We start from the raw sequence: 16,118 nt of genomic DNA, 5'->3' as shown, positions 1-16,118 counted from the left end.
ATTCGAATTCAATTCAAACTTCAATGCCATTTTACAATTCAACGCAATGGAATGTAATGTAGTAGAAAGGTTTGCACGTACCCACACACCCACCTGGTGAACTCCTGGAAGGACTGGAAGGACACCATGGCTCCCATGCGCTGGCACGGCGGGGTGAACGAGGTGTCCAGCAGCACGTCGCTCACGCTGGCTACGTGCACCATGCCGTAGTGGTTCAGGTTGGAGGAGAAAGACATTCTGTGGGACGGACACACACACACACACACACATACAGGTTACAGGTTTGGCTTCAGGGGCTGTTGCTCAAAAGGTAGGAGACATTTCCAATTCCCAAAGCACCAAAAGCCATTCAGACCCACACCAACAAATCAGACGGGTTCACCTCATCCCGGTCTAATACTGGCCAACTATCAGGCAGCCATTTCCTTACCCATTTATAAATTCACAGAAATGGGAGAACAAAAAACAAAACAAAACAACAACAAAAAAAAACACTTTTTGGTATGTAAATTGGTAAGCCATTTGGTCTTGTGGTGGAAATAGTTGAGAAGCTTTCCTTTGACTGGATAGAATGTGCCTGAATGGATCCTTAAACGGAAACCCCATGACGCAACCAAGACAGTGACACACTTGAAGTCTAAGGAGAGGTGAGCCTTACACGTATGTTAGTGGGAAGGGACACCCAGGAACCTCCTACTCCAGGTGACGGACAGGGAAGGACCCAGCAAAAACAGGTGGACATCAAACACCACTGATCACCATTACTTTAACATAGTCTGCCTGTGACCTGGCATGACCCTTGATCACTTAAGCCGGGTGTTCTGTCAATCTGAGCTACTTGTCGAGATGAGCTACCGCGCAAGCGCACTTGAAAAATCCGTCAAAATCGAATGTTGGGAGTAAAACGACTGTCATTTTAGGCTACCTTTCTCAACACCGAGGTAGCGTCCATGTAAACAACGAGGATGTGGATAGTTAGTCGACTCAACATGTATAAATGTCTACTACGACGTCGTGTAACGATGATGTAAAAATAAATAGCGAGGTAGGCGATTATTTAAAATAAAGGACTGATTTCCCATCATGTTAAATGTGTTCTTGTTAGCTAGCTAAACTAATCGGAATAACCGATCATAACATTAAAGCGATGTCGTGGAAGCTAAACGCAAGTAAACGTAGTTTATCCAGTTTCAGAAATAGTTTATCCACCTGTTATTGTTTATCTACCTCTCAAGAGTTTATTCACCAATTGCAACTTTTCACATTAAAAAATCACAGTGTTATCCACATTAACAATATACATTCATATATTTTATGAATCATGTAACCACTGGTATTGTTATAAACATCGAACAATAACCTTCATCACACATGTTCTGAAAGCCTTTATGAAAATCTGAGCCTCCCACATGGCATAGCCCACCTTTCCATGAGAATTCATAGTTTACCCACCTCATTTTACCACCACACCTCTGGCACCCTGCATCGCAAAATGAACTAAAACCTACCTTACATTGACAAGATTTGGGAAAGATTATTGAAAGATTGTAGTCTTTTGAGCAAAGCTTGAAAGAGATGCATTAAAAGACAATATTTCCCAAATCGTATCAGTGTAAGGCAGTCTTAACTTGTTGAGTTGAGACAAGAAAATGGACTCAATGACAGTTAATTAATACAATTTTATTGCACACTCTTGAAGTGTGTACAACATCTCAGTAAACCAGCTCAAATTTGCCAAGATCATGGAGCCTATGGGTGTCCATACTTTTGAAGATGCTCTGCAACTTCTGACTATAAACACATCTCAGTGATAGGCTACAAGAGATATTCACCTTTACATGTTGTAGCAATACCTTCCCTTCATCATGAGTAGATACATATTTCATTACTACATTGGTACGATCTTATCCAAATAACACTTCATTAATACATTTTAATTAATGAGTTAAGCATGGTATGCCTTATGTCCACGTTATTTGTGTGTTTGTGTGTGTTGTATTGATGAACTGCCTCAGCAGCCTCCATCTGAAGGAAGGGAGGCATCATCATCACCACATAAATAAAAATAATACTCTTAAAGTAGTACAGCAATTCTCTGAAACCTAATGTGAAATAACTCAAATTAAACAATTATGAAAATAGCATAATCAAAATATAATCATTCAGTTTCAGTTTCATTACAATGCTCTCCTTTTGTCTCAAGTTGTCGTGTGCATTATCTTTTCACATGTATTTTTTCCTGTTGGATTATATTTAAAATTCTATTAAACATTTTTAAAAAAAAATGCATTTTGAATATGGATGATAGTTCCAAAATCACTGAGTAATCACGTCTAATAATCGTGATCTCAATATTGAACAAAATAATCGTGATAATGATTTTTACAATAATCGAGCAGCCCTATAGAGCGTAGAGCAATATATTTCATCACTTAAGATTTCTTAAAAATTGTGTTAAAATATTGTTATACCGCTAACTGACAGCCATGAGTACCTTGACGATTTGGTGCAAGACTAAAACGTTTATTAGAGTATACGTTCCCCCTCCTACCGAAGCAAGTAGGACACCTTTCGCACTACTTCTGCTTGACCTATCCTTTGGAAACTTAGAAATCTAATGTTAAAACTTGATTTAGAATTTCGCATTCATCTCCAGTAGGGTTGATTACTTTTGTTTAAGGGCTTTTCCATTTGGTATGTCTGGACCGAGTCATCATCTACTTCTTTGGCTTCATGTTCTGAGTCCTTGGGCTTTTCTGTGAAAGAAAAATATACAATAGGTCACCTTGAGTGGAACATTTTCAAGCTAACTCCCTTTATTTACACCAATTTGTTAAAAGTCTTTATGGAGTAGTTCAACATTGATGGTGACACCAGCTACATTAAAGAACTGTGCAAATGAACTTGCTCCTACTCACACTAACATCTTCAACTTGTCTCTTAACAGTACAATGGTACCTGCATGTCTTAAATCTGATCATCCCAGTGCCCAAGAAAACTAACATAACCTGTCTTAATGATTATAGGCCTGTTGCACTCACTTCTGTTGTCATGAAAATCTTTGAATGTCTAGTCTGTAGGTACCGGTCACACATCACACTGCCTACAGGGCAAATAGGGGAGTAGACGATGCGGTCTTATTCTGCACACATTTCATTCTACAGCATCTTGATACTTAGTCCACCTATGCCTGTGTACTGTTCATTGACTTTAGCTCCATCCTGCCTGTTAAACCTTCCCATCTCCATTAATGGCCAAGTAGTGGAGTGGGTCCCCTCCTTCCATCAGAGATTACACTTCCTCCGCCAGCTGAGGAAATTTGGGGTTGGTCAAGCAGGCGTGATCCACTTCTATCAGGCTACCATTGAAAGCGTACTCACCTTCTCCATCCTGCTCTGGCATGGTATGGTAGTGCCACCACCAGCCAGGACAAACAACGGCTTGAGAGGGTAGTACACAGGGCCTCTAAAATCGTTGGCTGTAGTCTGCCTTTTTTTTCTTTCCAAGAACGCCGTGAACATCATCTCTGACCTCTCCCATCGAGCACACCGTCTATTCACATTACACCAGGGAGAAGGTACAGTAGTATCAGATGTAAAACATCACACTTTACGGATAGTACCTATCTACAAGCTATTCTTCACCTGAACATGCACTAAGCACTCATTTCATAACCTGGTCTTCCTCACTTTACACTTTTTGCACAACTGAACCTCACTGCTGCTTTCTCTGTAAACCATGCACTTTTCTATGAATGTTAAGTGTTGTTACTCCCTGCTATACTCAATAGCATTGTGTTCGGCTGAGCAGCCACATCTAGGAAGACTGTTGGTTGTTCCAAAATGTTCCAGTTGAGAATGATGGAGGCTACCATGCCCTTGGGCATTTTCAATGCTGTAGAATTTTACATCTTCAATATGAATCCTTATATAAAGTTATACCACTGCTTGGTCAAATTTCCTATTGTGATGCGCTGTTTGGAACGTGCATTATTGGGTCATTCCACGCCAAATCAACCAGAGCCCACGCACTTGCGTCTCAAAAAAATCTGAAAAAAATACCATGTGTGCCTATGTTACCCAGGAGACACTCTGTAAAATGTTCTTGTGCTAAGATCAATACTTTTCAAGTAACAGCCAGTTTTACAGGGGGAGGGGGGTGTCAAATTTGTTCTACCTCTTTTTTTTGTCAAAGTTCACAAGCTCATTGCTCAAGAACTAGAATCTGTAGGAGGCTCAAATTTTGCAGGCTGGTGCATAAATAGGAATAGTATGCAGTAAAATCACCACGAGTAGTCTGGATGATCCTGCATGGTCATAGCAGTCCCTCAAAGTTGATCAAAATTTTATTGGAGTTCTTGGCTGGGCTCTGTTTAGGCTTACAGAAGACATATTTTTACTCAACATAGGCTCTTGATTTTTTTTCTCTTATTGAGATCAGTAGAAACACTCTCCGAAAAAGCAATGAAGAGAAAAGAAAATCCATCAGGGACCAAACAGCAGACCTCACATGTTTGAAAAATAATTTTGGATCTCATATTCAGAGCACCCTAACACCTTGTGGGAATATACAAAGATTTTTTTTATATTTTTTTCTATAATCTGCATTACCTCTTCTTTTTAAAAACACCAATTTGACTTGTCTTATGCGAATCTTTCTTTTTCATTTTCCACCCTAAACATGGACAAAATGCACCATTGAGATCAATATGTTTTGTCCCCACCCGGCAATTTCAGTGATTCAGTGATTTTAGTGGCACCTAGTGGTTACTCTATACAAAACAAATCTCTCAATAGATCTCTATGGTGCATTTTGCCCTTGTTCAGGGTGGGAAATGAAAAAGAAAGATTTGCATAAGACAAGTCAAATTGGTGTTTTTAAAAAGAAGAGGTAATGCAGATTATAGAAAAAAATATAAAAAAAATCTTTGTATATTCCCACAAGGTGTTAGGGTGCTCTGAATATGAGATCCAAATTTATTTTTCAAACGTGTGAGGTCTGCTGTTCAGTCCCTGATGGATTTTCCTTTCTCTTCATTGCTTTTTCGGAGAGTGTTTCTACTTATCTCAATAAGAAAAACCCCCCAAGAGTCTACGTTGAGTAAAAATGTGTCTTCTGAAGGCCTAAACAGAACCCAGACAAAAACTCCAATAACATTTTGATCAACTTTGAGGGACTGCTATGACCATGCAGGATCATCCAGACTACTCGTGGTGATTTTACTGCATACTATTCCTATTTATGCACCAGCCTGCAAAATTTGAGCCTCCTACATATTCTAGTTCTTGAGCAATGAGCTTGTGAACTTTGACAAAAAAAAGAGGCAGAACAAATTTGACACCCCCCTCCCCCTGTAAAACTGGCTGTTACTTGAAAAGTATTGATCTTAACACAAGAACATTTTACAGAGTGTCTCCTGGGTAACATAGGCACACATGGTATTTTTTTCAGATTTTTTTGAGACGCAAGTGCGTGGGCTCTGGTTGATTTGGCGTGGAATGACCCTATTTTTCTAGATACCGCACGGCTATGAAGTAGTTCCCTACTTTTGGGCTTATTACACTTGAATATGAATTCGCCAATGTCAATGTAACGGTAAAAACAACAACGTTGTATCTAAGACAGCGGCAATATAAACGAAAGTGATAGTAGCAGTGGTATAAGCGGGATAATCAACTCCGCGCCGTGCGTTTATAGGAAAATAATGCACTTATCGAAGTGTAAAGTCCCCTCCGCCTGCGGCGTCGGGTCCTTATTACCACTTCGAACGTGCATTATTTTCCTATAAACGCACGGCGCGTCGTTGATTATCCCTTACATATGGCTGCCTCTCCTAATAATGGGCAATGAATTCATTTAGGCACAGATGGACTCTAGTCAACTTGTGGAAGCATCTCAGGGACGATTGATAGAAATAAAATGCATCAGAGCTCAATTGCAAGTGTCACAACAAAGGGTCTGAATACTTTCCGGTTGCACTGTATGTGTATAATACTCACCATTTTCAGACGAGGGCATAACAACAGTCCATCAGTTTTCGGAGCACATGGAAACCTGAGGAGGGGTGCTTCTTGTTTTCTTGCCATTTGCCTTTGTCCCCCTCTCAGGATTAATACCCACAAGACACCTAAAAAGATGAACACCAGATATATAAATCTGTACAGCATAATGGAGGGGAGTTGAGACTAAGCTGTAATCAATTGGAAGTGAATGTGTAATGTTAACACACTTCTACACAATAAAATTAACAGACATTTTAACTGCATTTATGTTTTTGAAATTAGGGTTGTATGAAGTAGAAGTATTGTGTTGTGTAGTGCTATGCAGCACTACGTAGTTATAAGCAGTACTATGCAGGATAGTAAATAATGTAAATTATGTAAATGATTCATCTGAGAAAAAGAATGCATCATATAATTCAATTTAACATAAAGTAGATGGAGATAGAACCAATCACATTAGTATGGTTTCTATGTGCACCTTAAGACTTGCATGTCTTGAATTTCATTTGCCTATCTGGAAGCACAGCACGGAAGGTCGTATAACATATCGAAGGCTTTGGGAAGGTCTATATTGGGTATGTTGCCATGCATTTTGGTATGACTCACATAAGAAATAGACGGGGTATCTGACATGTAGCCTAAACATCTTTCCTGTTGCATGCCGCATGAGCTCAGGATGAATACCATTTCATGCAACCACCTCTGCGAAGGAGAGCCAGCTAGGCTACTAATAGCTTTCTAAGCTGTCAACTGAAGGACTTCAAATAAAAAATCTAATAAAAAATCAAATAAAAACAAGGGGGAAATGCATGCATACAATCAACACAGCATCAGACAACAGATCCGTTTGTTAATTTGACCTCTGGTTTATTAGGCTATGATGATGGCTAACGTTTTGGGCATAGGCTAGCTACTTTGTTTACACGTGTCAGAGCAGCTAGACGCGAGTCTACATCATCGCTTTATGATAGCCTACTGAATTAAAATTTCTAACAGCTACAGTTAACAACTACCCATACATTTAAATAACATCGGGTTGCACTGAAGAAACAGAAAGTTTGATCGACAAGTGAATAACGATAATGCATGGCTTAAGAAGAGCGCGGTCTTAGCTAGCTGAAAGCTTCATTTCAGCAGCAGGGCAACATTCATTCAGAGATGTTGTAAACATGTCCAGTGTGCTTTGAAACGGTGTAATATTTCTGGTTAAATGACGGATAAGCTCACCTGATGATGCCTCGATGTCGTCGTTTCCAACAGATCGTTTAAGCAGCAGCTCCACAGACAGCTTCCCCAGAACTAAAAAGCCATCGATATCTCGTGGCTTTGCCCAGAACGAACATCACAGAAAACAGGAAGTAGACTAAAATACTGTACATAACGTGGTAAATAACAGCGTTGGAGCCTGATTTAACACATTTGTCTTACTACCAATGACCGAAAATCCTGTTTATTTATAAATGTGCATTGTGAAGTTTGGGGTTTGGGTGTAAATGTACATACATTTTTTTATATATATTATTATATAAATGGCCCTAAATCGTCTGAAAATACGAAATGGCAGTGCCACTAGGTAGCCCAACTTGATAGGTAGCCCATCTCAACAGACACGTTCTATCGAATTCTGCTACGGTAGCTCATCTCGACGAGGCAGCCCAACTCGACAGAACACCGGCCTTGAGCAGATCGTAAACGGACACAGCCCCCAAGTGAGTTAGCGAGTGAGTGAGTGAATGGATGGAAGAGGCATGGGGAAGCTAAGCCCATGGCCACACCTTTGGTCAGTACCAGTCGAGTCACTAACTTGAGGTTGGCTAGTGGGGCTGCTACTGGCGAGCGCCACAGTGCTAGCAGAGGGATAGCACTCAGCCAGTTTAGCGTGCTGACTTGGCGGAAGGGACATCTTTCTATGAGAACAGTGGCAGCAAACAAACACACACACACACACACACATAGACACACAGACACACTCAGACACTGCAGGCATTGGGCATGACAAACGAATCACATAGTGTCATCAAGGACTCCCTGATGGAGGAATTAAACAGGACATTTACACAGCTCATTCAAACTCAGCAGGATGCCCCACTAAGCTAAATTAACAACAAATTAGCTTTGTCGCCACATTACTGGGCATGCCTTCACAATACAATAAAGCACACAATTGTATTAACACACAGGCACACACACACACACACACACCTATGTGTGCAAGGACTTACGAGGGAGGTGGGTTAACATATACTACATCTGCTCTAGTAAAAGAACATGGTTGTTTCAGCAATCCATGCAACAACTACTGTATTAGCTTGCAATGACTTTGAAACATACAGAATCAGTTAGAACTGGTGTTGGACATTTTAATTTGAGGAAGCAACAGCCTCACACAGCAGCATAGGCAAACTGGACACTTCAATTAAGATGCATTTCAAAAGTGGCCTTTGGTGACATGATGCTTTCAACAAAAGCAGCTTGACCATTTGTGCCCACTTTGCTTTAAATAGTATAAAACCATAACCATGGTTAACCCTAATGGTCATAAGCACTTGATCTGTAGTTTATGACCATGCGGTTCTCTACTCTACTCTACTCTACAACGGTGAGGAGTACAAACGGCACACTGGGGAACAGCAAAGGAAAGAATCACTACTATACCTGTTTAAAGTGGGGATGTTCCCTCTGCAAGCAAACAACATTGATTACTGTTTGGTTAGTGAGTGTCAGGCACCAATGTGGAGGAGTGAGTCAGTGGCAGGAGCCGTGTGGAGGTCTGGGGGGCCATTAAAGGGGCCAGGATAAATAATAATAATAATAATAATAACAATAATAATAGTTTAGACCCAGACACACTCATCTGGACAACAGCATGAGAGTCAATTGGGTGGATATCAAAATCAGCCAAATGTAATGTTGGATATTGGGGTCAATGGAAATCACACACCCATCACAGTCTGTATGTATCGTACTGTATGCATCAACAGAACGAGGAGATTATTGAGGGGAACAAGATCATATATGGGGCCGAAAAGAGTAGAGGTAAGCTACGCACACTCTAGCAGAATGGACACACAGGCTCGGCCAATGACTGATCCTCACTGACATGCAAAAATCCCAACGTGTCCCACTTCTCATCATGCAAAAAGGCTTTTTTCTTTTTTTGCAGTATGGACACAATAGCCACTTTAACATTTACTATGCAAATATGGGGCAAAACTTAATGATTTATTGGTTAATTACAACCAAAAAAGTTAAGTCAGAAAACATGCAAAACACATCAGATTGTCATAAACATCAAGTGCATAAAAGCCAGGCAAAGACACAGTTACTTGGACAAAACAATAAGCAGCCATGAATGTAAACATGAGGACAAAATTAATGTGATCATGCATCTTCACACACACAGCATGACGCCTGGACCGGATTAATACGGCAAGCCAATGGGCCTGTAAGCCAAAAGGGCCTGTTAATATGGTAAGCCAAAAGGGCCTGTTACTGCACGTGCTCAGACAGAATTGCGTCTGTACAAGTCCCTTGGATACGTTACAACTCATGTTCATAAACATAAATGTTTAGTAACGGGAACTTTTTCTGAAATTTGGTGCTTAAAGAGATGATTTTATGTTTTAGACCGAGGCATAGCTGTATGCCATTAAAGCTTTGAACAAACGTCAAACTGGTTCTTGATTATTATAAGATAAACAAGTGACCATCACTTAAACAGGCCTGATCAAATTCCTATGATTGCATATGGATTCATCATCATCATCATCATCATCATCATCCATCATTTAGCGCATTTCTTTTTTCTTGCTTTGTGCCTTTTATTTATTCTCTACATGTTTTGCCCTTTATGGTGAAGCACTTTGGTGCGGCTCAGCAGTCTGTAAACGTACTATAGAAATAACATTTGACTTGACCTGACTTGACTCATTTAAGAAATACAGGCTCTTCAAATTCAGCTAAACAGAGGAGGAGATTCGGATGATATGTGCCTCCTTGCAGTCCGTAGAGCAGAACACATAGCCCACCCCTCCCAATCTCCTCCATAGCTGCACTCAGAAGGGGCTGGGCTGGGCTGGGGTGGGGTGGGCAGTGGGAGGCAGGCTTGCAGTGCATTGTGGGTACCTGTTGGGGTGGGAGGTGGGCAGCATGAACTGGAACTCCACAACACAGGTGTTGTCCTTCAGCTGCCGATGCTGAACACTGTTGAGCTCGTAGGCAATGTAGGCCCTGCGCACATACACCTGCAGGCACACACACACACAGTTATACACACACAAAGTCGTACATGTAGACACATGTGTACAGGAGCACGCACACGCACACGCACACGCACACGCACACGCACACGCAATGATGTGTCAAGTCAACTCAAATGTACACAATGTTCTTTCATGACTCCGTTAGTAAGCATCTGAAGACGTGCTCACACACATGACACACAGCCGGCTCAGCTAGCTCACCTCCAGGGCAGCCATCCTGACCACCTGATTGGTGTGGTAGAAGAAGTTAGGGAGCACATCAAAGATGGAGGTCTCAGACAAGATCAGTTTCTGAGGAACAAAGACAAAACGGTGAACGGGGAAATTTTCATCACAGAACAACCACAGATAACAATGGATGTATTGATGGACAGAAGACAGAAGAACAGAGGACTGAATGAACGACAGATGCAGTCAGACCAAAGCCATGTGCCCTCTGGCATGCAGATCCCTGAGCTCACCTGGAGGTTCTCAATGCAGAACTGATGGCCGTACATGTCGATGGCCGAGAGGAAGATGGACTCCACCTGGTTGTGTCGTAGCTCGTAGGAGGGCAGGTGAGAGGCAATGAGCACCTGGGATTGACAGAGGGGAGATGTAGGGACTGATTAATAGCAAGCTCTGTGTGTGTGTGTGTGTGTGTGTGTGTGTGTGTGTGTGTGTCTACCATCTGTGTGAAATCTGTGTGTGAATATCGACTGTATGTGATTAGGGTCTCTGTGTGTATGTGGAGCCTGGGTGTGTGCATGCTTACACGTATGTGCTGTGTGTGTGTGTGTGTGTCTATATTTGTATGTGTGTGTGTCTATATTTGTGTGTGTGTGTGTGTGTGTGTGTGTGTGTGTGTGTGTGTGTGTGTGTGTGTACACCTACTTGGCGTGCTCTCAGGGCCACCTTGGCGTTTGTGGTCTTGCTGAGTTGGGTCAGCTCCGTCAGGATGGCCATCAGCTCGTCCGTCAGCGTGGGGTCCCGCCCACACAACTGGTCCTACGGAGACAGGTGTACAGAATTACCTCCAACAGGTAACAAGACAGGTGTATAGAGGGGCGCGGGATTGCAACTGAATTACCTCCAACAGGTAACAACACAGGTGTACAGAGGGGCGCGGGATTGCAACTGAATTACCTCCAACAGGTAACAAGACAGGTGTATAGAGGGGCGCGGAAGTGCAACTGAATTACCTCCAACAGGTAACAAGACAGGTGTATAGAGGGGCGCGGGAGTGCAACTGAATTACCTCCAACAGGTAACAACACAGGTGTATAGAGGGGCGCGGGAGTGCAACTGAATCACCTCCAACAGGTAACAACACAGAACAATATTTCATACAGCGTGACATACGAGCGTGAAGAAGTTCAGACCCCATGCTGAGAGATAATGATTGGAAATGCAACACAAAGTGTGAACAAAAGACAGATAACTGCTGCTACATCAACATACTGTACAGAGAGTGAGAGAGAAAGGGAGAGAGGAAGAGAGAGAAGAGATAAAGAGAAAGAGAAGGAGAGATACAAAATAAAGAAGAGATAAAGACAGAGAGAAGAAGAGATAAAAGACAGAGAGAAGGAAAGATGAAGAGAATGAAGGAGAGATAAAGCTAAAAAAAGGAGAGATAAGAGAAAGGAAGAGATAAAAAGAGAGGAGAGACAAATAGAGAGGCACAGGAGTACAGAGAGGAAAAGAACAAAATTGTCTTTAATGTGAATCAAATGAATTCCCATGAATTAATAATAGGAACTAATAATATAACCTTGTGAGAGAACAAATGTAAGCCTTGTTAATACTTAATTAAGAAATAATGAATTAGACTCAGAAATGAATTCAGGAAAAACAGGGTAAAAATGGGAAGGCAAGAGAAATGTTATTGCACATCATTTGACCCAGTTAATAAGGAGATATTTAAAACCATACTACACGGTAATGACAGCAAGATTTGCTTTTTTAAAAAAAAATTCATCTGCAAGATTTGCATCGGCAAGTTACATGACAACATTTCACAGACCCTTAATTGGAACTAACTGCAATGAAAATACTAATTGTGAGTAAATTAAAATACCGTATTGACAAGCATTTATAATTAAGCTTTTCGAGGATAGAGCAACAAAAGGCTTCAGACATATGGAGAACATTTAGACAAAGAAACCGTGCGATATTCACAGGGAGAAGAGCCGCCATAGCACAACACTGCTTGTACAGAAGAGAAGTAACAGATTGCTGCTTCTGTACAGTACGTGTGTTCACATACAAGGCAGCATTTTGGGAAGCCAGGAGGTGGGACCAAATAGTAAGATGTTACATGACGTGCAGCACAACATCGGGCGTGCAGAGTGATGTATCAGTGATGTACTGTATATTACGAAATCTTACAAAGAATTCACAAAGCATTTTAAGGCTAAAAGTAGCTCCTAACTGGTGAATTTAGGAGAAACTCCTAAAAATAATGGGCGTGTCACTCCTAACTTTAGGACTCCTAATTTTTTTCACTTAAAGTTATTCACAAAGCATTTTAAGCCTAAAAATAGCTCCTACATCTAGGACAGCTTAAAAGAACCCGAGAGGACTCCTAACTCACTAAGACCTATTCACAAACCGCTTTTAGTGGCATTTCATGTTGTGATGTTTTGAAATGAACCTGCGGTTACAGGAGCTGTCATGCAAGGGAATAATTGTGCATTGCAACTAAGGATGCAAATGCAATGGTGCCACCGACAACCAAAACCACCATTGCATGTAACTAAATGTAACGTCCCATTGTGCCTAAATTAAATTAAATCGTTTCTCCACTTTGCAAATAGGCTACGTTTTTTTCATACAGATTCATTTAAAACATGTTGCAAAGATAGTGCTCCAGTCCGTAGTGTTTCAGTATGCCTAGGCTATTTGTTTGAGCCTACTCTTTATTAATTTAGGCTATGCCTATTTATTCATCATCTTCCATCCTTCACAGTCCGACATAGCGCATGCATTCTCACCAGCTAAGACCTGACACCTGTCACTCACTCAAGCTTGTGCATGAGTAATGACGTCAACCATAGCAACAGAGGTGTCCTTTCTCCTTACTAAAAGTAGGTCTGAGAGGCTTTGTGAATAACTCCTAGCTAAAATCTTTTAGTGCGATTTAAGAGTACTCTTAGTGGTAAGATAATATGTGTGAATACAGGCCCAGTGAACACCCCGTCATACTGGTGTTGCACTGCAAAAAGTGGTATCTTACCAAGTGCTATAATCTTATAAAGATAAAAACAATGCAAATGAGATGTTTTATCATAAAGACATTTACTTTGCGCTGTCCTGTAAAAATATTTGACTTGAGCCAAAATCCTCTTAAATTATCTGCCAAAAAATTGTCTTAATTTATCTTAAAATTCCTGTTATCTCTATGGATGCTATTTTCAAAATAACAATGGCAGAACAACCAAGTGCACTAAAAATGAAGGAGGAATAATTAGATTAGAGCCGCCAAAAATGGCATTCTTGACAACAGAATGCATCAAGAAATGATGATTCATCGCTGGGATACCTTTTTTTAAATTATATATATACATATATATATATATATATATATATATATATGATATAATATAATAATAAAAGGTATCCCAGCGATATATACCCCGATTCTACTGCCCTGGTGGAGTAAACCATTTTCTTCTGGAGTTCCACAAAAAAAAGGGGTCAATTGTGCTATTTTCTTTTTTATTCTGGTCACCAAAAAAAGGTTCCAAGTACCTAAATCAGAGGGTGTAGATGTGTGTCATGGTTTGGAATAGGGCCTCTGCTACTTACGATGAGCATGGTGACGAGGGAGTTTTTCTTGGTGACTTGGGCGTGGGAGAAAATGTAGTTCAGCACGTTGGCCATGTCCCCTTTGTTTTCCTCGCGCAGATGGAACACACACTTGTCATAATGCCCTGTGTGTGAACACAAACAATGGCAGAGGTGAAGCAGTGCTAAGGAGGAACAGTGGTGTTCGGCTCAAAACAAAAGACACACACTGCCATCATATGGACACAGATGAAAACTGCAGTTTTGGCATCACCTGCAGCTAAAGCCTACCTTACACTGACAAGATTTGGGAAAGATTCTTGAAAGATTGTAGTCTTTTAACTAATGCCCCTCATTCAAGCTTTACTCAAAAGACTACAATCTTTCAAGAATCTTTCCCAAACCTTGTCAGTGTAAGGTAGACTTAACTAACAAACACATCTTTACATCTTTCTGATATTGACATGGACCAGTCATTTCAAAACAATATGGCCGTCTCATGTGCTTCATTTCATTCTGCCTGTGTAATTCCCACAGCACACAAACACAGACAGCAACACAATGCACGCGTTGGTCCCATGAAGTGTCATCTCATGCAGTAGCAGACTGCTGGCCTTCCCACCATCATTGATGATCTGTGGGGTGTCCTACGAAGCTCGATTAGTGGCTTAGCGAGGTATGTTGCGCTCAAAACCAGGGTATGCTGTCATACGAAAGTGGATTTGTTTAAGCGTCGCTGTATCACCATGGTATCTTATGCTCGCAACCAAACCTGCTCGGGAGCGGGTTATGTGCTTAGTTATAGCTCAAATCGTGAAATATCACCGCCCTCTGACCAATTCTAACCAATCCATCATCTTGAACAACGAAGTTATCTCACGTGTGCTAATCTGTCATACTTTGAACAGGTTCGGCCCCGCCTCTGCAAACATTTTGAATCTCGAAGGCGCTTTTAACTATGTTGTGCGTGCAAATATGTCACTACTATGGACATGCATGCCATACAATATCTGATAACCATCGACTTTTTGATGTTATAGGTTAGACACTAAAAAAGACCACCCTAGATTTCGCTACCGCTCATAAATGCGGAAGTAATCGTTTTTAAACCTAGGCTGTCTTGTGCGTCTCCACGTTTCCCGATCACCCCAACCACGAGAACGCGCACAGATCTGAGCTGAAAGCCTAGTTTGACAAATTTATCACATACCTGCTGTCGTAGGATCACTTAACTTAATACCCGAGTTGAGGCTTTGTGCAGCCTCGATATGTCTAGATAACCTAGATTTGTCTAACTTGCTTCGTAGGACACCCCACAGGTCATTTGTTTGATTACAGTCAGTGCGTTTATGTCAGTGAGGGTTGAAGCGCAAGTTTAGTGACAAAGGATCTTTGGTTTCATGCAAACAGACAATTAGATTTCAGTCCTCTCAGACTGAAACTCTCAGATTAACTCTGATTTAAAAAAATGTCAGCTAAATTGTGTAATCGGATTGAAATCCAATGTTATTGAATTGGAATATATAACCTGTATTCAATCTGATTAGATAGATAGTCATATAACTCCAGTTGGAATTAATCACGATTCCTAAATAAAGACGTGCCATGGAATCAGATTTTTAGCAGTTCACTTAGCATGTAAATGGGAATATTCTGTTTTCTCATAATATTACATTGGTGCTTTATTCAGGCTGATCTGTACATGCAACCATACTGAATGACTTCCATGACTATTGCAACTATTGCTGCAACATAGGACTCACCGTGTTGGAACTGCACCTCCACCTTGAGGTACTGCCTGAGCAGGTCCATCACCACGGCCTTCATGTGCCCACGGATGCCACTGCGGTATCTGCCAGAGCAGAGTGGAGCCGGTGTTAGGTTGGAATGAGCAGAGAATAGACGTTTAGCCATTCCACTTTTTTTTTTACTCCAACTAGGGCTATATAAATGAGGCCGAAAAAATAAACCCTTACTTCTGGACCAGCTGCACAATGCTCTGGGTGTTCATAAAGAAGACCTCTCGCTCCGACTTCCTGTTCAGAGTGGCCGCATGACTGTCCAGGATATTAGCGATCTATGTGGAGGA

At 41.2% G+C, this 16,118-nt stretch overlaps 1 protein-coding gene and 1 long non-coding RNA gene across 4 annotated transcripts in view; both read right to left on the bottom strand.

Annotated features, from left to right (window-relative positions):
• The window catches only part of acaca (acetyl-CoA carboxylase alpha), a 59,718-nt gene that overhangs the window by 26,159 nt on the left and 17,441 nt on the right, over positions 1 to 16,118 (bottom strand). For 2 of the 3 annotated variants that reach the window (XM_062537115.1, XM_062537117.1), the window contains exons 21-29: positions 16,006 to 16,106; positions 15,793 to 15,881; positions 14,051 to 14,175; positions 11,138 to 11,251; positions 10,726 to 10,839; positions 10,466 to 10,555; positions 10,128 to 10,246; positions 8,658 to 8,681; positions 82 to 237 (exon numbers count right to left, since the gene is read on the bottom strand). In XM_062537115.1, coding sequence (XP_062393099.1) covers positions 82 to 237; positions 8,658 to 8,681; positions 10,128 to 10,246; positions 10,466 to 10,555; positions 10,726 to 10,839; positions 11,138 to 11,251; positions 14,051 to 14,175; positions 15,793 to 15,881; positions 16,006 to 16,106 — 932 coding nt within the window. The remainder of the gene's footprint in view (positions 1 to 81; positions 238 to 8,657; positions 8,682 to 10,127; positions 10,247 to 10,465; positions 10,556 to 10,725; positions 10,840 to 11,137; positions 11,252 to 14,050; positions 14,176 to 15,792; positions 15,882 to 16,005; positions 16,107 to 16,118) is intronic. The other variant, XM_062537116.1, reaches the window with a different exon arrangement.
• On the bottom strand, positions 269 to 6,429 carry LOC134080599 (uncharacterized). Its single transcript, XR_009939234.1, has 3 exons — positions 6,000 to 6,429; positions 3,381 to 3,552; positions 269 to 2,756 (listed from the first exon to the last, which is right to left on the bottom strand). It is a non-coding gene; the product is annotated as an uncharacterized LOC134080599 (long non-coding RNA).

Source organism: Sardina pilchardus, chromosome 5 (assembly GCF_963854185.1).
Source record: "Sardina pilchardus chromosome 5, fSarPil1.1, whole genome shotgun sequence".
Lineage (NCBI taxonomy): Eukaryota > Metazoa > Chordata > Actinopteri > Clupeiformes > Clupeidae > Sardina > Sardina pilchardus.
Note: the sequence above shows the minus strand (reverse complement) of the source record. Positions and strands in the feature narration are given on the sequence as shown.